Raw genomic sequence first — 21078 nt, 5'->3', positions numbered from 1 at the left:
ATTTTATCAGATTTTCTGAGTTTCTGCTTGCCTTCCACCATCAGCTCTCTTCAAGTCTTTATGGGAATACATGAGTGTAAGCTGGTGTTGTAGGTTTTCAGATCTATAGCACTAGCCCAGAAAACAGGGTCTGGCTGCTTGACCCATGTTGGACTAATCCATACAGGAGGCTCCACACACCACATTGGCTCCACTGCTCAGGATTAGCCAAAGTGTTGTGCAAGACTGTCTGGAAAGTCAGTCTCCCAAAGAGAGAGCTGGGGGACTCCTGCCCTTCAGACAAGTTTTTGTTAGATTCTTCAAAATCAAATGTGCTTCTTTGTACTGCCTGGTAGGTGGACGGGGTCCCTGAGTGGCTGAAATGGGCAGTAAATTACAAGATCTTTCTACCTTGTGCCACTCCTGAGTCCTGCCTAGTCACAGGGAAGCTATCTATCAACGGTACTGAGTACAGCTGCAGTCTCAATGGACATAATGTTCCAGCCCTTGAGCACAACCCCCTTTACACACATCTTATCATTAAGCTTCTTCAGTGAGTGGCAAGATGACAGGAGGAGCAGGTAAAGGCAGTGAGAGGCACCATCTCTAGCAGGGTTAGTGGAGAGGAGCAGGTGTGGGAGGGTAGGGTGGAGGACAAGCACAGATAAAGCTGGAAATGACACTGAGCAGAAGTGTATAGACCCTGGAATAATATTTGATGTGCTGTGCGGAGTAACAGGCTGGATTATTTATGCCAGATACTGTTTTTGTGAAACACTTTACTGTTCTGATTTCCCTTCCAGCCCAGCAAGCCTGCAGATACTGGGTTGTGCTGGAGCAGACCACTGCCAGAGCTACAAGGCATGCCAGGGTCTGGTCCAGCTCAGCCTGATTTTCAGTAGTTCTCACTTCTTTTTAGTAACATTCTCCTCCATTTTAAATTCAGGAAGTTCAGATGTACTACAACGATTTAATTACAAATAGTTTATATTGCAGCATAAAAGTACTTTTGGTCCTCATACAAATTCAACCCTAAGTTTACAGCAGTGTTTACAGGCAGCTCTACTCAACTCCAACATTTGAATCCTTTCCAAAAGTGATTTACATTCAAGAATACTACAGCACTTTGCTTTAACAAAGCTATAGCTGAACTTGGCTGCCACCTCCAGCTGTATGCTTAAGCTCAGTCTTGAGTTGAATCAGTGCCAGTGAGCAGCTACATTAAGTAATAGAAATTTTAGAATTCCTGCATCATGTCATCATTTATGTCTTTTCTTACACTAAGTTACCTCCAGTGCACCCTCCATAGTTACTGTGTTCTTCTTTTCACGGTCTGGAGCCTCAAAGAACAAATAAATCAGATCTTCCAAGCTCCCTCCCAAAAACTCACCGGTCATTGTTTTCAGCTCAGCACTGATTCCTCTACTAAGACTTGTGCAGAAAAGAGTAAAAGGAGACAGAAGCTTGATATGATGAAAGGATGTAAGCAGTGGGATTTCAGGATGTAAGCACCTTCCCAAAAGGGAAGGTGAATCCTGAAATAGAGTTTATATGGATAAAGGCTAGGTGGGAGTAGGAACTGAAATCGGGGAAGGAGGTTTGGAAAGAGATTGAATGGAGAGCAGAAAGTATGGTATGGGTTGTAATGAAAGAAGAAAAGGGCCCAGAGAAAAAGGGGAACATCTGAGTGTTCAGATAGCCCCTAGACACTGCCTTCCAAACTCTCTACATTCCTCTGCTGTGAAGTTAGCAGTGAAACCCACTGGCAAAGTGAATATCTCATCCTACATTTATGCCTCATCCAAGCAGGATTGATAATGGGCGTGATTCTGCCCAATAGAAACCTCATTTTAAAAAAAAACCAAACCACAAAAAACAACTAACAAATCAACTACTTGGCAATACATTGTAACAATGATCCCAAGTCACGCATTCACATTGCTAGTAAACACCAAATTTAAGTTTCTTTCTTCAGCTTTAGATTGACTCTCTTTATCTTCTGCGTGGGAGATACATCAAATTCAGACGTTAATGCACTCACATTCTAATGTGTTTCTTGGGTTTTGTTTGTTTGTTTGTTTTATTTGCAACCCGTCAACAAATTACATTGTCTAAGTTCAGGACAGTAAAACCAAAATAGGGCTTTAAAAGTGCATTTTCCAGAGTCAAATTACTTGAGGTCATCAAACCACTCACAGAAATGATGCCTACTCGGATCTTGCTGAGATCCTCTGTTGAATTTTACTGAGGTTTGCTCAGGAGTGAGCATCATGATGATTCTGCTTGGCTAGAACATGTTGGCTTCAGCTGGGAACCATAGCATCTTGCTTCAAGTGCTTTGCAAGAGGAGAAAATAGTTAAGATGCTTGCAAGAATATCTGGGAATTTCATGAGGACCAGACCAAAAGTACTGGTAGTCTGGATCTTGGCTTGCATCCGCTTTCTGAATAGCCTTGGGATATACTAATATCAATATCCTGGCTAGTAAAAGAAGGTTTATACATTTGAGAGGAAATTCACTGAGATAAAGGTAGCTGTCTCATGCTGGTCTGTGACGTACTGCAGCCTAGCGTGGAATGGCACAAACCCGGTATGGGTGGGGCTGCAGCGTACCCCCAAAAATGGGCTCTGTGTTGATCTTTACCACCCCCTCAGGGAGGCGGAAGGTGAATGCCCGCAGCAGGCTGGCAAAGAAAATAAAGAGCTCGGTCCTCGCTAGATGCTCCCCCAAACACACATGGTGCCCTGCAGAAGGAAGAGGGGAAGGACAGTGAGTATCTAGGAATATTTCAGTTTCATAATCACTTTGTTCATTCTTGTTATAAGGCGAGGGGGTTTTTTGTTCAAGGCCAGGATCATGAAAGGCACAGAACTAAAACTTTGTGAATTCTTCTCAGAAAGATCCCATCCAATGTCATAGGCTAGGAGCCACTAAATGAAAATCTCAATGAAAATCCCTCAGGTACCACCATCATTTCTTTCTTGACCTTGCTTGACCTGGCAGAAAATTATTTTCCTTTTATGGGAGATGTTGAGCTTCAGGGTCTTACACAAAAATCTGCCAGCTGTTTGCACATACTTTCTTAGTAAGTTAGAGTCAGCGGATCAAAATTACTTAGCAATAGCATTTGCCATTGAACAAAGGCTTAGTGACTTTACAGGCAAAGCAAAAGGCCTACTGTTAATTTCCAAGGGTTCCTGATTGGAACCAATGGCATGAGCAGAACAGGTGAATAATACATTCACATTTCCAGATTAGCAGGCAAATAAAAGGAAAGAAAAAGCCATTTGCATTAAGAAACCACTTCTGGATGGACATCTAAGTGACTAGTCTGCTATATCAACAGAGAAACTAAAACAAAAACAACAGAGTAGGAACTTTACTGCTAAGTGTGATCTCTAACTGTTCATTGTTATCTTATCTCCTTCTTTTTCAACTGGATTTTCAGTTCTGTAAGCAAGAACTTAATCCTTTGTTTACCAGGATGCATTCTGCTTTTCTTTTGGCTTGTTCCTTTAAAAGGGATTGCAAGTAACTCCAGTACACACAAGACACATTGCTTGTCAGGGAAAAAAAGTACATATAAAGAATACTACAGACAAAACCCGTGGATGACTGCAGCATGCAACAAGCCTAGGAGGTTCAGGAGTTTGAGTGTGATTCCCACTACTGTGTCCTAAGAACAGTTTGGGGTCAGACAGCACAGAAGCATCTCCCTTGGCAGAAACAAGCCAGTACTGTTCTTTAAAAGCAGCAAACAGCAGAGACAGAAGATGTTATCTGAAGAAATACCTTAGTCTCACACTTCTGTATTCTTCATCTAATCTGCTGGGTTGGTTCAAACTGCCAATGCATTTACCTGCTGAGAATGGTAAGAAGGCTTCTCGAGGTACAGTTTCCTTCTTTATTCAGAAAATGGCCAGGGTTGAACTGTTGAGGTGTCTCCCATTGCTCAGGGTCATACAGAACAGATGCTATATTTGGCATAATGATGGTGCCCTGCAAGGAAAAAACTGTTGATTCAGTTCCAAATACTAGCCTCTTATCCATCAGTTTCTGCCTGGTGGATAAAACTACTGCTTGTTGCCATTTCTTTGTAATGAACAGATATGATGTGGTTAGAAGGCCATTTTCCTAGAAAATTTGATTTGTGATCATGTTCTGAGTTGGAAATTATCGGTTCTCAGGCCTGCAGCTATGTCAGTGGGTCTTAACAGCATTAGTGATGTTGGTACAACTGCATTGTGACCACTTTTACTACTAATGTTAATAACACTTCTAGTAGGACTCTTTTGTAGATATGCAGGTCCCAGCATTGGAAACCTCCTTTCAGGCTTAAGAGAGAGAAATGCATCCAGAAATAACTGCAATACTTCATTGACAACAACCTCTGAGCCCTGTTAGCAGTAGTACTTCAGGCTTTTTCTTTACTAGTTGTTCCCAGCAGACCAGTTCCTGTGCCTTAGCTACCTGCCTGTCAGAAGCAGACAGAACAGAGTGAAACCTTCACCACAAAAATGAGTTAGGTGGGGCCAGTCCCAGATGCCGGTAATGGTGCTGGCCTCGCCCATCTCTCTTGCAATAGAAGCAACCAATTCCTGTTTCTTGCTACTGTTTTACAGTGAGAACTGGCACCCAGCATAGCTTATGTCACTCAAAAAAATGCCTTACTGGCTGTGAACACGTGTCTTAAGCAGCATTTGGGAGCAACTCCCTCACTGTCAGCTGTAGCTGACAGTCTCTCAGTTGTTACAGATTCAGGCAGGTCCCTTAGCTCATGGAGTCGGTGGAACTATGAGCCATTCTCTCACAAGTATTCCCCATCCCAGGAGTGCTGGCAGTGCCAAGTTGGGCATGGATGTCTTAACCAGTGTTTTGGCAAAACAGTTTCTCCTCTCAGGTCCATCCGCAGCCAAGCAGAGCTGGTCTCTGCAGTTGTGCTGTGTTGATCAGCAGGGCAGGAGCTCAAGGCTTCCGTGGCAGGGGCACGGATCTTATCAGCTGTCTGAGCATCAACACGCTGAGTAAGAGACTTATTTCATTCCTGGAGCCACAAATGGTAACCCTTCCCCAGGCACTGTGTTCCTCAGTTATATGGAGAATAGTTTATAGATGGAAAACGGGTTACAAAGCTGGAATAAAAGCCAAATATCTCTCTGCTGAAGAAAGAACAGAGGTTGGAAATATGTCTGTACCTTTTTGATGGGGAATCCTAGCAATATTGTGTCCCTCACACACACTCTGGGCATGCCAACAAAGACAATGTTGCTGAAGCGTTGGATCTCACGAACCACAGCATTTGTATAGGACAGTTTTTTCCGATCCTCATAGCAAATTACCTGGGAAGGACCCAAAACAGCATCCAGCTCCTTCTGCACTTTTTCTGTGGAGAAATATTCACCATTTCAGATGGGAAAATGCATAAAATACTTAACTGGTCTCTTTTCTTAGAGCAACAGGAAAATGTATTATTTCAACATAGTACATTAAGTCTATAACCTGTGATTTAATATGATTTAATGCCTGAGGTTTATATATGAAAATTAAAATAACCAGGAAAAAAACCCCAACAGTGTGGTCCAGAATCATAAGCAAGGGCTATACTATACTTATTCCATCTCTGACCTTTATCTTACAGAATGCTTGCTGGGTGTAGGGCAGGTCACTCAGCTCCAGGTTTTGAAGGGATTGCTTAGTTTACCTCAAAATCTAAATCTCATTTGCAAAATTGACATAAACTCCTCAGATATTAACTCCCAGTGCAAGGGGTGACTTGAGCAGAGTTGGTCCAAGTATGGCAAGATACTGTATGAACAAACAACACCTGAATCAGCCTAAAACTTAGGATGTAAATATGCCCTTAATGACACAGCCTTTTCAGCCTTGTACTGAGGCTGTGGGAATACAGGTATCTCCCTAGATTTCAGTGCTCGAGCACAGCAGATGGAAGAGCCACCCGCCCCAGGAGTACCAGAGTCTTCCTTAAACCCTGGCCATACCCTTTCTCTTCCTGACAGAGAGGTGGATGAGGAAACTCAGCTGGAATCTACAGAGGTATTCACATAATTGGTGTTAATTAGATAAGCAATCTCTTTTGCGATATTATCTCAGACAGGGACAGTTTGTGTGTACTGCCAGCAGCTATTGACTGAAAACACCACTTCTACATATCAGGCAGCCAGAATCCTCCCTTAAACTTCTCTTTCTGCTACTACAGTCTTTCCATCCCTTGCAGATGTTCCACTTTCATGTTTTGTTTTCTCCTAAGGTTTGTGTGTTGCTTTGTGAACAAACTGCAGCAAACATTACCGGTTATTTAAAGACTAGTTGCCAACACAATTGGCTGGTTACAAACAGAATATGTTCTACTGAAACTTTGAGGCCACTCCTGAGCAACCCATATTCCACAGATGCCCACTGCCTAGCCTTGTGCATCAAACACTCAGCAAAGACAGAAAGGAGTCACTGCATTCTTCAAGGAAGTACATGGGTTTGCACTGTGCAAATTATCTTGCATCTCTCTACCTGTTTGTTGACAAGAAAGACACAGGAAGAGACAGCCATCTCTACCAGGACCATGGGCCTTCCTCAGGGCAACCTGCAGCCCTTAATAACCTGCCAAGATCTGTGCAGCTGGTTTGTCCAGTAAGGGCTCCAGTGGGTTGTTAGGAGTATTGGTGTGCTCAGCAAGGAGTGCTGTGTCAGGAGGGGAAGAGACTGTAGGCTGACTGTGTGGCAAACACAGCAAAGTTGTGTTAGCACTCCTCATACCTGAACAATGTCTGGTGCAGACAGGACTCATATTAGAGCTCTGATCTCTGTTCCTGCTGCCATCAGTCAGCCTGCAAACTCTCCACACAGAGCACCTCACTGACTTGTCACTGCAAAGAGCTAACTTTTGTCTCACCGCAAGTGCCTTCAGCCACCTGATTTGGTCAGGTCATAGGATGGGCCTCTGATTTTTTCCTTTGCTGCCACTCTTTGTGTTTTCAGAGAGTGAGAGCCAGGCTCAACTAGCGGCTTTTGTGTCTGCAACTCATTATATTCAGCCATCATTAACATTTGTAATACCCACAGCATTTCACAGCAAGAATCCCTCTCACCTTGGATGTCTGGATTCACTACCATATAGAGCAGTCCCCAGTACAATGTTGTGCTTGATGTCTCTGATCCACCAAGGAAAAGATCATTTATAACATATACCAAATTGTCTTCATCATACTTGTGCTTGACCCCATCTTTAGACTGTAGATGATGATAAAATGTTGAAGTTAAAGCATATAAGTTAGGTCATCCTGTACGCCTCCTGTGTGAGAGTCCTTATTTCCACAGCTGGCATGTGCACAAAGAATATTCAAAATTACAGTTTTTGATGAGTACTAAGAGATTAATAGTTTCCCAAATAGACTTGGTAAGTCTGCATTGCTCTTTTTCATGAGGTGGAATATTCTTTCATTAAAAAACAGGTAATTTTATGCCTGCTGACTTACTCACGAAAACTTCAAAACGTAACACAAGTTTTGCAGTTAGCCTAGAGTGTACTTCTAAACACGTGCCCCACAATGTGTCACTCATCAGGTCTTGGTCTCTCCAGTATTCTGTCAAATGGCGCTAGCAAATACCAAAGGAAAACCTATCTGAATAAAAGAGTCTCAACAGAACACCTTGAGAGTAATTTCTTCTCTCAGTTCAGGATAGATGTGAACTGGTGGGAGAGAGGTACCCAAGTCTTTTCTTCTTATAATAAGGGAGTAAAATATAAAAAGTTAGAGAAAATACATTTGGCAAAAACATTTTAAAATAAACAGATTGCAATAACTTGCACCCCGACACCAGAGAAAGCTGCATCTTTGCCTTTAAAATGCTTATTTTAGTAAATCTTGTCATACTCATTCAGATATAGTGTACAAGAGGATGTAGCAGCTCCTTCCAGAACCCATTAACCAACACTGTGAGAACATGGCAGCCTGACTAGCTGAAAGCTTATGACCAGAGGTAGAAGCTACATAAATTTCATCTACCCTAGGGAAAAGATGCTTCTTTTAGTTTCCAAAAATATCCAAAAATGACTAAGTTTGAAGCAGAAACTCTGGTGCACTTAGCAGATCCTCTCTGGCTCATGAGTCGTTTCATGCTATGGAAAATAATAGCCTGGGCAGGGAAGAAGTTTAACAGCTTATTATGGCATTGTTTGTGAAATTCTTTCCTAGGCTCTCCAAGCCAATCATGCCCCAAACTTTGGGGAAATTAGAGGTAACACAGGGACAATAGGCTTGGGACCTCCAAACACATCCCATTTAGGACCTACTGATGACAGCATCCATCTGCCAAGAGAGCGGACTGGTGTGATGCATAAAATACCTATTCCAAGGTTGACCAAATGATCAAGTAGGCTGGGACTGCTGAGATGTAACTGCTGAAAGGGACTGGGCTGGAGGTGGAAGGACTATTCTCTTTTTGATGCTGCAGGAATGATACCAAGGGATTTCAGGATAGCCTGGGAATCCTTTAAAGAGTAGAGAATCTCCTCAGACCAGGACCTACAAAGAGTTTTCAGTAAAGGGAAGATCCTCCATGAATGGTTCCTTCCCAAGGGAGGAACTACACAGTTGTGTGACACAAGGACAGCCGGTGTTAGGACACATGCTGAAACCCAAAGAAGCATGTCAGCTACTTCAGGGTAATTATCTATGCACGTGTATTTAATCCCCTTGTAAACATGAGGTACCCTGATGTAGATGATGAAGTGGTCTACCAAAGTTATGTAACCTGCAGGCATAAACTGTCTCACATTTACAACAGGATTGAAGTATACACATGGGTATTTATGGAAAACAGATGATAGCTCATGAGTTCACACCCTAACATACTTTGCAGTAATTCCTTCATGTAACCAAAACATAAAACTGGATGCCTTTCTGGGAGGCATGAGTTAGTAAGCCCCAAGCTACTGTATTCACATTAAGAAGTCTGTGAAATGTAAGAAACTGTGATAGAAGGGGTCAAGCTGGAGAATTTAATGGTCTATTTGGCCTTATACTCCATAAATGTGTGATCAGGCAGAACTAACACTTACTTTCTCCATCTCAGCCAGGTAAAAGTCAATGAAATCCTGTGGTTCATCTGGTATCCCTATCTCCACATGTCTTCTGATCTCCTTCCTTGCAAAAGAACTCAGGACATCATAGCAAGATAACGCTTCCTTATGAGGACCAGGAAGACGGCACATCAGCCAGGGGAAGATTTCATACAGCTGCGGGAGTGACATACAAGAGGTAAGGTGAATTATCTGTCAGTAACAAATCTGCTTTTTTAGAAACACCAAAAGGCTGAATTGTCCTGTCTGGAAATGTTAATAGTGGAATAAACAATTTAGCATTTCTTTGAATAGATTTTTGCCATCATGTGGGAAAACTTTACTAGTAATTTCGACACAGTTCTGGGGGTCAAGGCAATACTGACAACACTCTGCTCATGCCAGTAAGTTTACTTGACTAATGCAGATCACTAGAAGACCTTACTCCTACACAGTTGGAGACCCTAGCTCCCACAACTCAAAACATAAGGACATCCTTTCTGGGTACTGTGTGGCTACTAAGATTAACAAGTCTGCAGCCTCAAGAAACTGGTGGAATTTGTGGAGTTCACAGAAGGAAAGTGTAGACTGGGTATCACTCTAAGTGCTAATTTAATTTTCTGTCAGAGTCCTTGTGACTCCTGCATGACCAATAATTGTTCAGATGGCTAGAAATATTACATCTTCAGTCTGCTGAGTGTATTTATACACACATTTGTCAGCACAAAGTATTGTCCTCTAGCTTGGATAGTTCTCTCTTCGCAGCATCTGCCATTCCACCCTGCCAAGCAAACAGCATTTCTGTCTGTATCTCCTCTCTTTGTTCTTTCAGACCTGACAAGCAAAGTCTCTCTAATTTTAAGTGACAGTTTGTAGGTCATCCCATTAACACTTCTCTACATTTGTCTCATGCCAGACTCACAACATAAGGTGTCCAAGACCCAAGAATAGGTCCCACAGATTATTACACACCAGAACCTACTTCTCTGGATCTAAAGGGAAAATAGTGCTGGAAACACTCTAAGATTCTGTTTGCCTTTTTCATCCTGTTATCTGCTAGTTTACACCGGTCCCTTTCCTCTTAGCTTTTGCACTGAAATGTTCTAAGCTCATAGCAGATATTAATCTCATTAATTCCTAATATGTCTCATAATTTAATTTTGTACTATTACAATTTGTTCCATTTTTATAACTCCAATCCACAGTGCTTATGAGCTCTTGCAGTAGGATACCCTGAACCTCCTCTGTATTGTTAAGGTCTCCTGGCTTTGATCATCTACAAATTTAATCTATTTTACTATTTTTTACTATGGGAAATTGGTATAGTGCTACCCTTATGTGATAGATTTGTTCAAAAGGTTTACTACCACATCAGCATTTTAGTTTGCCTTTTTCTATAAAATTTAAATGTCAATGGAATTTGCTATGCCACCCACAGTCCCCACTATACCCAGCTTGTCCTTCTTTAAGGGTCTACACCACAAAGTCTAATTCATGGGGAAAACTTCAAGTGTACTTCAAGACATTCAAGTGCAAAGTTGGCCTTCATGGTATGTTGTGGGAGGTACCTACCAAAAATCTCTGACAGAACTTGAATTGTGAGACTGTCAGAGAATGTATGCATTATTTTTGTAATGTGTGAATTGCAAGCTATAATGAAGTAATGGAAAGATTCATAATGAATATTTTATTATTTGTGAGGGAGGAAAAAAAAAGAAAATTGTCAGCATACAATTTGCAGAGTAGTAAAAAGCAGAACAGTGAATTCAAAGACACCCAGTTTTGGAGGGGAGAAGTAAATAGAGGTGGGAGAAGCAGCACAGCAGAGTTCAAATTTATTAGAAACTCCAGTCTCAAATTAAGTTTAAAGGTTTCTGTTAACAGTCTCAGAAATGCTGAAAGACTTAAAGCCGGGAGTTAACAGAGAGATGTCCCCTAAACTTGCAAAGAAACGAGTGTTCTTAAAAATGGCCTCAAAACCAAGGAGGCAGTAATAAGGTCCCCAAGGACACCTCTTAGCTCCCAGTTTGCATTTGTCAGTTGCTCTGTATTTAGTGAAGACCCATTTTTGTATCTGCAGTTTCATTTTCTACCTATTTCAGAAAAAATATAGCATATTATTTACTCACCTGATGAACAAAGCTTCCTGCAAATCTGAATAAATTCTCAGCAGCACTGATCAGTTCATGGAAGGTTTTGTCCTCATCAGAGAAGTGATATCCAAAAACCAGAGCACAAATTACATTTTAAATAGAATGGAAAAGAGGGAAAGAAGGATCCACAGGTCTTCCTGCAAACACAGTAACTGGTATTCACCCTCAATGTTTTCTTCAGGTGTTCCTTATACAGGTAGGACAAGATGTTATTAGAGATTACATAAAACGTTCTCTTTATCCAGCTGGGGCATGAATGGGGATAGAGATGTGGTATTAATATGTATTCATAAAAATAAAACATAGTCTTAGAGCAAAGGACACTGTTAAGCTGTTTCCTAATAGCTCTAAAACAATCTCATAGCCCTTCCTGTGAAATAATGTTGTACAACTAAGATCCATTAGAGGATATCATATCAAATCTGCTGTCCTCAGTTGTGTGGAAGAAGACAAGTCAGAATGTGAGAAGAAAGAAATGTCACTGGAGATGAGCTAAGAGAAGACAGTGACAGACATGTTAAAAAATGTAAAAAACCTCATGGCACCTAATGTCATAGAAATTTAGAGAAATTACTAAGCTCTGCAATACTCTTTAGTTACCTATTGTAGGCAGACTGAGAATGGCTTGGCTGTGCAGTTCAGTGACATCATATCATTGTACAATCATATCATAGACAAACGATAAGCCCATGGAGGTGGAATTCCAGAAGTTCCCAACTTCATTAGGTTTATGAACAGCTTTTTAAGAAAGAAATTACCACTTGTGATATTATGCTCTATCTGCTCTTTGGGCTTTGGTAAGTTTTGATATATCACCCTGGATGTACCCTGACCCTAGAAAGGGGTAGGTAAGTTTGCATACTGAGGATATGGATCCAGGACTGAAAAGTGTCTGATTTCTTAGCAGATAGATACCTTTTAGGTTCACAAAGAACTCAACCAGGTGAGAGGCCTCCTCTTGCACTCGATACTCCAGGCCTTTTTTCCCCATTCCCAGACTGCGTAGAGTTATTATACCAAAGCGTCTCTGCTGCTTCCAGGAGCGACCACTTGCCAATATAATACCTAAGGGTATTCCCTGGCATATTAATATTTGCCATAGACATGAACGATTAATTTAAAAATATATTATAAAATACATGGAGTAAATCAGGGAATACACTGTGATGCAAGTATCTTTAGGTGAAATTATCAGTAACCAGAAATCATAGCCAAACATACCCAAACTATAACTAGGCCACGTGTTCTTGATATTGATTGTAGTTAATCTTTGAAAAGAGCAATCTAAGGATTTGCCGACTGCTCCATTTCTTGATGTCTTAAAAAAAAATAAACAACTTTAAGATGCCTTTTTAGAAGATCTGCTTTAGCCATACTCAAGTAATAATGCTCAAGACAGGAATAACTGGATTAATTTCTACAGAGTGGTGTACAGAGCCAGTTGATGTTTATGGAGATATAGATCGATTAATGTGATGCTTGTAGGTTGAGGTGATGAAGGTGAAGGATAAGTGACATTTGGGCCCTGTTTCTCCTCTGGAAGGGAGACAACTCCACTGATTGTTAAATTGCACTAGTGGTTACGTGAAGAGCCCTGAACTGCTTGCATGCCTTTCGCAGTTTGAAAAACCCAACAATTAACAAAAAAATGATCAGGACTACAAAAGCTTGACTTATTGGCAGCATTTCAGAGCTAATTTATCAGCTTGTCTCTATCAAAAGGAAGGTACTGGAGGTTGGAAAAGGTGATCTTCCTTCTTGTTCCACCAGTTCTCTCTACAGACTGAGTTCTGTAAAGCCTCGGTTCCTTTCCCTCCCTCTGTCCCTCCCTCTTTTCTTTATCACTGCCTACACCCCATACATTTTCCGTACTGAGATACATCAAGCTGATCCCTGACCAAAAGCATACCTAGCTGGTTACAGCAAGCCAGAGTATGAAAATATGGAATCGCCTGTACTCAGGGTATTTGTCCTGAAGCTTGTGTTAGGGAACTGCTGGTGTGCATTGGGAGATCTAGATTGGAATGACACCAGATGAGAGCCTGTGTTGACCACTGGATATGAGATGAGTGAAACTCAGTTTCATCCGCCTTGGGAACTTTAAAACCATACATAGTTGTTTATCTCGGAATCACTGAATTCAGATTATGAGTTTTACATGTCAGTTACAATAGGTTAGATTTTCCAGGTGCTTTAGTCACAAACATTATTTAATTTATTTTTAAATGTGGTTGTAAATTCAGATTTGCCTGCCAGTACACACAGTTCACACCGGCAAAACCAACAGCAGTTGCAGACTAAGCATGCAATTGGAAGACAAAATTGTTACATGTAATTTCTGAAAAATTGGCCTTGAGTGTTCAGTCAAACTTTTTTCCCAGTAAATGGAAGAAATAACAGTTTCATCAAGTGAGGATTAATGACATGGAGATAATGCTTAAAAACTCACATTACAATTAAATAATAATTTAAAAATCAGAATATTAAAATCTGTTACATTTTAAAAAGAATTAAATATAAAATTCCAATTGTAATTATTTTATATTTTTTTATTATGTAACCTGATTGAAGGTTTCATTTTCCTTGGTTTATTTTCTACGCTTTTATCAGTTTCAGAATCCTGGCTATTATTACTAGTTATCAATAAGTTTACAGGACATATCAAAGGTCTGTCCTCTGATAATGAAGGGATTCACACCTAGTTTGAAATACAGATGGGGGAAAGCACTGTGTGTCAATCACCAGAGGATCCTATCCTGCATTGCAAAAAGAAAGTGTCTTCACTAAAAATGAAGTACAAGTCCGAACAAGAAATTGCCCTGCCCTCCAACGCATACATAAATGTAGTATTTTGCAAACCTGGCAACATTAAGAAAGTAACGCGACTCAGTGGCATCAGTCCACCTCCTTCATTTGGCCAAACTTTGCAGCTATTGTAGGTCCCTACATACCTCCATTATACAGTGAAGACAGCATGGAAAAGTAGTTTTATCTGTGCAAAACTAACAAGACATTATGGGCAGCATGTGTGGGAAGCAGGCTGAGGTGGGCTCCAGGGCTTTGCTAAAACCAGTGCAAGTCAGGTTTTATCAGGCTGAAATCAGCAAAACATAAAATCAGAACAATTTGTTTCTTCAAACCAAAATATCCAGTTTAAAATTTTGAAAAAAAATGGAAGAAAATTAGTTTTGTGCAGATAGCTGAAGTCAGAAGAAATGCTGAATTACATAACTTTCATGAATAGACTAAACACGATCATATTTATCACTTCTCTGTTTGGTCAACATTCCATTGCTTAGTTTTAGACATTTCATACTTGGTGTAGAATTTTGACATCAGTAGATGAAGTCACCTCTTTCAGAACATGGGTCAGATTTAACTGGAATCAAATCACCAGTGTCAGAAGCAGAATGAAGCCAAATGAGCCGACCAGCAGTTTATCCTGCCAGATGTTACCATCACCTTTCCTTTTTCACTGTTTTCAGAATTTTCCAACTGTCTGAAACCCAGATGCACAAATACTTACTTACACCAGTGCCTGATGTCGCTGGATAAGCTATACTGGAAACAAAACCAGGCTGAGGGATCTTGTGTTGGCATGGATTTGTTCCTGTCTGATGTCTCCTCTTCTGGACACGCTATCAGCTGTATTTGCTGGGTTTATATTTTTGGCAGAAAACTCGGCTTTCCTAAAAGACAGTAACCCAAGTAAAGAGCAGTCCAAAGAAGTGGACTCAGAGGGCAGGAAGAGCAAGTTTTAATGAAAGCTATCAGGAAGCCAAAGTTTCAGTAAGATTTTTAGCAAACATAAAAGCACGCTGTGAATTAAGTTTTGGAAATATTAGTATAATGCTTGCAAAAGTAAAGCTGTGCAGGTAACGTGACAATCAAACAAGCATGGTCCTGATATCCTTGAGCAGGCAAGTGTTTAATTTCAGCTCTGGGACATTGATACTTAAATACTAAGAATAAACTGTAATACATTTGGTAAGAGGGAAGGTCAGGAATTAGGATCTCCAAAGCACAAGAACTGGTCATAGACTGAGAACAAAGTAGCAGTCGATTGCTTCGAGTGAGGTTTCAAATATATAATATTTAGAAGTTGAAACTGCACAATACATTGCTATGCTTTTTAACTCATCACCCACAATTACCTTGAGAAACTTGGAAAATTCACAAGCTGGAATGTGCCTAGTAACTGGGAGCATTAAGGCTGGACTTCAGGTGGCACAATGAGTGAGAAGAAAACAATATATATGTGACCTTAATGTCCAAAATCAAAATGAGAAAAGACAACAGAAATGGGTCTGGCATCCCTGATCCAATTGCTGCAAGAAATTTTCTTGCAGAGAGTTTGCCGAAGAGGAGAGTAACTTGACATTCTCTGGTTGAATTTACCAGAACGTGCATGATTCCTCTATGTAAGGAATAGATGGATACATTTTTCAAGATGCAGGAAAATGCAAAGTACCTGAGATCATGTCCATCATTTCTGCATAACAAGCCTGAGTATGCAAACAAAATCCCCCAAGGGGTTAAGAAGATCAACAGGAAAAGACAAGTGAAAAAGATGTTAGAAGATAAATTCTAAAGCCTCACAGAAAAACAGATTTCTGTTTTTACAAACCAGACTGAAATCATCATTCTTACATTAGGATCCTTTTTGTAGGACAATAGGCACTGTGCTATTGCTGCTAGTGAGTAACTGAGGACGTACAGACCTGTGGGAAAAAAATAGAAGTTCAAAGTCCACAAATACCATCTTTTCAGAAATGTCTGCGAGAAGCATATTTAGGTACCAAAATAAAGATACTTAAAAGTTCACAACAATTAGCAAAACTCACGAGTTAAAAAGCTCTAGGGTATCATTGTACATGGGATAAAGGAACTGGACAAGGCAAAGTTAAAGGAAGAACAGTAGCTCACTGCCCGTGTTTTTCACCCTAAGAATAACCAAAGAAAGCATTACATACTGAAGGGTATTCATTCTACAGTCTTAAAATTTCACAGATTAAAGAAACCAATCTCTTTCATAAAATAGATTAGACAAATTTACTCATTTTCTTTATTTGAAAATATTACAAATCTGGTTGATTAAGCAATAGTATTGAAGTTACATTACTTAATACGTTTTTCAGTTACCTTAAACCATTAATTTAAGAAAATCTACAAATGTTGTTTATAAAGCTTGCAAATCTCAAGATTGAGAGAATAGTGAAACTCAGGAAGATGGATCATTGACAGAGATGGCAACCATAGGGTCAATTACAGTGCAGTCAAATGTAAAGCCACACAACACAAAGTAGTTTGTCCCAAGGAAATTGGGAAGACCGAGAGTTAGATGCAATCTCCTGGAGCTCTGTGCTGAGAAATACAGAAGTCTTGGCACCCAACCTGCCTCAGCTGCATGTAGGCCAAGGACTAATGAGGGCCATAGCCAATCTCGTTGAGTGAAGGAGCAAAAGAGGATTTGGAGGACACATACCTCAGCATGCCTGACCAAGAGAGCACAAGCATGTCCAGACACACCAGTGACAGACAAACTCTGAAGCAGAACAATGGACACCTTCCAGGACAAAAAAATTGACCTCAAAATAGCCCCAAATATGAGAGGACAGCTCTGAAGATGGTATTCCCCTCCCACTCAGGTCCCAGAAGTCTGAAATGACCTGGTCAATCTGTCTTTGTGTTCAGAATAGACATACTGCAGAGAGAGTCATCCTCAACTGAAAGCACTAGCTCCAAGGACTGACTTAGCATAGCTACATCTTTTCAGCACAAAAAATTACAATAATATTTGAGCTAGATCTTGACTTAGGATGGTTAGATCCAACTTACCCAGCAGGGAACACTGCAGATGAACGTTTCACTCTTGGCATGCTCTTCACCAGGTTGACTGCAGATAGTAAGCTTAGCAGGTATGGGCCCAGAACAACATAGGCAGGAATGTGGCCCTCTGACCCAAACAACAAAGCAATACAAACCCCACAGCTTCCAGAAAAGCCATATGCGAGAGAAAGCTTGAAGGGAATAAGCACATGGAGAAGAAACACAATTTTAAAGGGATGCAGGTGTATGTACCAGTGGTTGCAAAATGAGAAGCAGATTTTAAAATAGGAGAAGACTTGGGAGACAAAGAAAGGCTGAGAAGGTTGCAATAACGTACAACAGTGAACAAACAAGCTAATGAATAAAGATTGCGAGACTAAAAGATTGCAAGACCAGTATGACCCCCACCCTGTCTTTGTCTTTAAACAACTCATGCACTCAAAAGGACATCCAGCAGTTTACAATGTGTATTCTTCTAAACCAGCGTTTAAAAAAAAAACCAACAAACCACGTCAAGATACAAGCACTGACCTATAACTCCAATGTACTTTATACAATACTAAAAATAAGCAATGATTTCCCTTCTTTAGTTCACACTCCATCAAGTATCTCGGGGTGCTTTATCATTATTAACTACATTTTAGAACTGTCAAGGCAAAGATATCTATTCCTACATATGAAGGCAAGAAATTATACAGCATTACAGGATTATTTATATTTAAAATATATAACGGAACAGGCTTGCTAATCAGGCAAGTATTAATACTCCTAAATTTACATGGTAGGAATTTAAATGCAAAACATGAAAGGCAGAATCAGCACAACTCAATAATGTATTCTAATTACTACACTCAACTTGCAGCAATACATTATCCCAGATTAGTGTAAGTGGAGCTGGACTAACCCCATTACCTATCTCCACCTTTCGCTTCCCATTGTAAATCCTTTGCAGTCAGGTATTTACAAGTCCCCAGAGTCTTTAATTAAGGTGTGGCAAATAGAAATCAAGCAACAGGAGGTAGAAACCAAGGGAAGACTGAGATAGAAGCAGCATAGGTGTTACAGGGGATCACAGGATGACTTGTAACCACAAGAAAATAACACATCCTCTGACCAAACCTGAAATTGTGACTGGCAGTTCAGAGTCTTCAATTACACCATCATTCCTCACTGGCTTTTTCTCAAGCAAGGCTCTTTTCTGTAACATTTCAGGTGTCGTGGTTTAACCCCAGCCAGCAGGTAAGCACCACGCAGCCGCTCACTCACTCCCCCCCCACCCAGTGGGATGGGGGAGAAAATCGGGAAAAAGAAGCAAAACCCACGGGTTGAGATAAGAACAGTTTAATAGAACAGAAAAGAAGAAACGAATAATGATAATGATGACAACAGCAATAATGAAAGGATTGGAATGTACAAATGATGTGCAGTGCAATTGCTCACCACCCGCCGACCGGCACCCAGCTAGTCCCCGAGCCGCGATACCCCCGCCCCCACTTCCCAGTTCCTATACTAGATGGGACGTCACATGGTATGGAATACCCTGTTGGCCAGCTTGGGTCAGGTGCCCTGGCTGTGTCCTGTGCCAACTTCTTGTGCCCCTCCAGCTTTCTCACTGGCTGGGCATGAGAAGCTGAAAAATCCTTGACATTAGTCTAAACACTACTAGCAGCAACTGAAAACATCGGTGTTATCAACATTCTTCTCATACTGAACTCAAAACATAGCACCGTACCAGCTACTAGGAAGACAGTTAACTCTATTCCAGCTGAAACTAGGACACAGGTTAGAGAGGTTGACTTAGCAATCTAAATAAGCCTCCAAAAATACTTTGGAGAAAGATTTAGGTGACATTTCTGTATTTGATTTCATATGTCTTAAGGGAAAAAAAAAATCAAGCAGTAGCACAGAAGCTTAATAACCCTCCATCACACACACACTCCTAAATCTCCAGTATGATGGTAGCACAGCAACCTTTTGAAGTATTGCACTAATTGCATTAAGCTGCTAACAGAGGACATCTGTTTTGCTAAAGTAGCAACGTGACAATTAGCCACGTACAAAGTGTAGTGGCCAGAAGTCTGACTCATGCCTTTCTTCCCTGTTCAGGGAAGATTTTTCTTCTTGATTCCAAGGAGAGTTGCACGATGGGGACTTGCACTGCAAGGTGCTAACATGAAGAGAACAGGGGGACCGAGGGTCAGACACTGTGTGTGGCAAGAAATTCCCTTCACAGTTGACCTTACAACCAGGACTGTGCCCCCACAAGCCCTGTTAATCTGCCCTCTCTCTCGGCATCTGCCTCTGTGCTGGTTCTTTGTTGCTTTTCTGCCAGTTCCCTGACGGGGGGGGGGGGGGGGGGGGGGGGGGTACGGACGATGACGACACATCTAATCAATGCCCCTTCACATTTATCCAAATCTCCTATGGAAGAAAGCCCTTGGATGCTGCTGCTTGTGGCTTTGCCGTTCAGTGCCTGCCTTCAGGAAATAACTTCCAGCACCTATAGCAACTCTGCTAGTGTGACTTTCAAGAAAGATGGCAAGTACACTCAGAAGCTTTCAGCATTTGACAATTACTTATGGATCAAAGGGCAAGTTGAGTGGCAGCCATTGATACTGTATAATGAATTAATATGCAAGAGATTAGCAGTTGATACTGGCAAAGAAAATGCAGTCCTTTAGACACAAGTTTCTCAGTCGATTGCACACGAAGTAACTGCAGTACACAGACACATCCCCAAAACTAAGCAAGAAAAAAAAAAATGAAGAAAATTGACTTAATTTTTTATTTATTATTCCAATTATTATGTTATTGCTTGTGCATTACAGTAGCAGTGTCGAGGAAGGACCTTTTTCCCCAAAAAATTTCCATAGGTGTTGAGTTAAAAGGGATTGAGAAATACGGCTTGAGGTTAAAACTGTTGCTCCTCCTATAGATATTATGCTGCAAGAAATTTTATTGCTTGCACTAATACTGCTGAGAGGCCTCAGAGTTTCTCATATAAACCAGGAAAGCCACCTTCTACTGCAGGAAACAATATGTATCATCCTAAACATTCATCACTTACATATCATCCTTGTCAGCTCCTCTGCAGCCTCTGGTTTCATGTGACAGCTGGAGTGAGGTTTTATGGCGGAGAGTGGGGATGTCAAACATACATGGGACAGCACAAGGTTCTGGAGGACAGGTTGCAGTTCTGGACCTGGGGACAGAGGAGAAAAGAAGTGCCCTCAGAGGCTGAAGAACTATTGTACAATTGGAGAAAAGTAGGGACCAGGAAAAGCAACTTCTTCCAGGTTTATTTGCTTCAGGAAAGATTTTTCTTCAGAACATCTTATAAAACATTTCACCAACTGGATAATCCACTCAGCTTGCAGAGATTCTCACGATATGTACTTGAAAGATCACCTACCCCTCCTCAAAACCTCTGTGAAGCCTTCTCAGATCTTGTCCTTTTGCCTCAGGTATTTGCCCTCACTTTCATTTTTCTTGCTTTTCACACCACTCCTTCTGTTGGAACAGCCACATGCACAAAGTAGCTCTCTGCTGCTCTAAGAGACTGTTAACATTTACACAACAGTGCTGGAAACAATAGGAACAACCACGTAAAAGGACAGTTGAGTATTTCCGGGCAGTTTCTACATCAAAGTGATCTCACCCTTTCCATTTGCTGTGACTTTCCACAAATAGGCACAGCTCACATGGCAGCTTGTTTGGGGTGGGTAACCAGGTGTCTCCCCTTGGCTCAAACTTCAGTCACTGGGGCCTCTCCAAAGTGAAGATATCCTGCAGATTTACAACCAGTTTGAGCCAGATCAGCTCTCAGAAAACACAAGTTAGGAAAAAAAACCCATGAATAAGTAGGAAGAACAAGATCTCTTCACTGACCTATGAGCCTCACAGGCTTTGTTACTAAGGAACATGTCCTTCTCTCTCCTATTAAATATTTATAAAAACAGCAGGATAATTTCTTATGCTATTGCACTTGGTATTTCCTGTCCACCTTCACGAGATCACACTGACTGCTTTGTTCTTTCAGA

The 21078-nt window shown here is 41.0% G+C and overlaps 2 protein-coding genes across 3 annotated transcripts in view; one reads left to right on the top strand and one right to left on the bottom strand.

The window, feature by feature from the left end:
* Positions 1-21078, top strand: part of LOC115346834 (cytochrome P450 2J2-like) — a 105570-nt gene that overhangs the window by 21471 nt on the left and 63021 nt on the right. The gene's annotated exons all lie outside the window — the stretch shown is intronic.
* Positions 2132-9248, bottom strand: LOC115347246 (cytochrome P450 2J2-like). The gene is given in 6 exon segments (XM_030028394.2): positions 2132-2724; positions 3840-3874; positions 3876-3979; positions 5176-5363; positions 7084-7225; positions 9057-9248. Coding segments are annotated over 6 exon segments (840 nt in total). The 3' UTR covers positions 2132-2545.

This window comes from Aquila chrysaetos, chromosome 10, assembly GCF_900496995.4.
Source record: "Aquila chrysaetos chrysaetos chromosome 10, bAquChr1.4, whole genome shotgun sequence".
In the NCBI taxonomy this organism is placed as follows: Eukaryota; Metazoa; Chordata; class Aves; order Accipitriformes; family Accipitridae; genus Aquila; species Aquila chrysaetos.
This window is presented reverse-complemented; position numbering and strand designations above follow the sequence as displayed.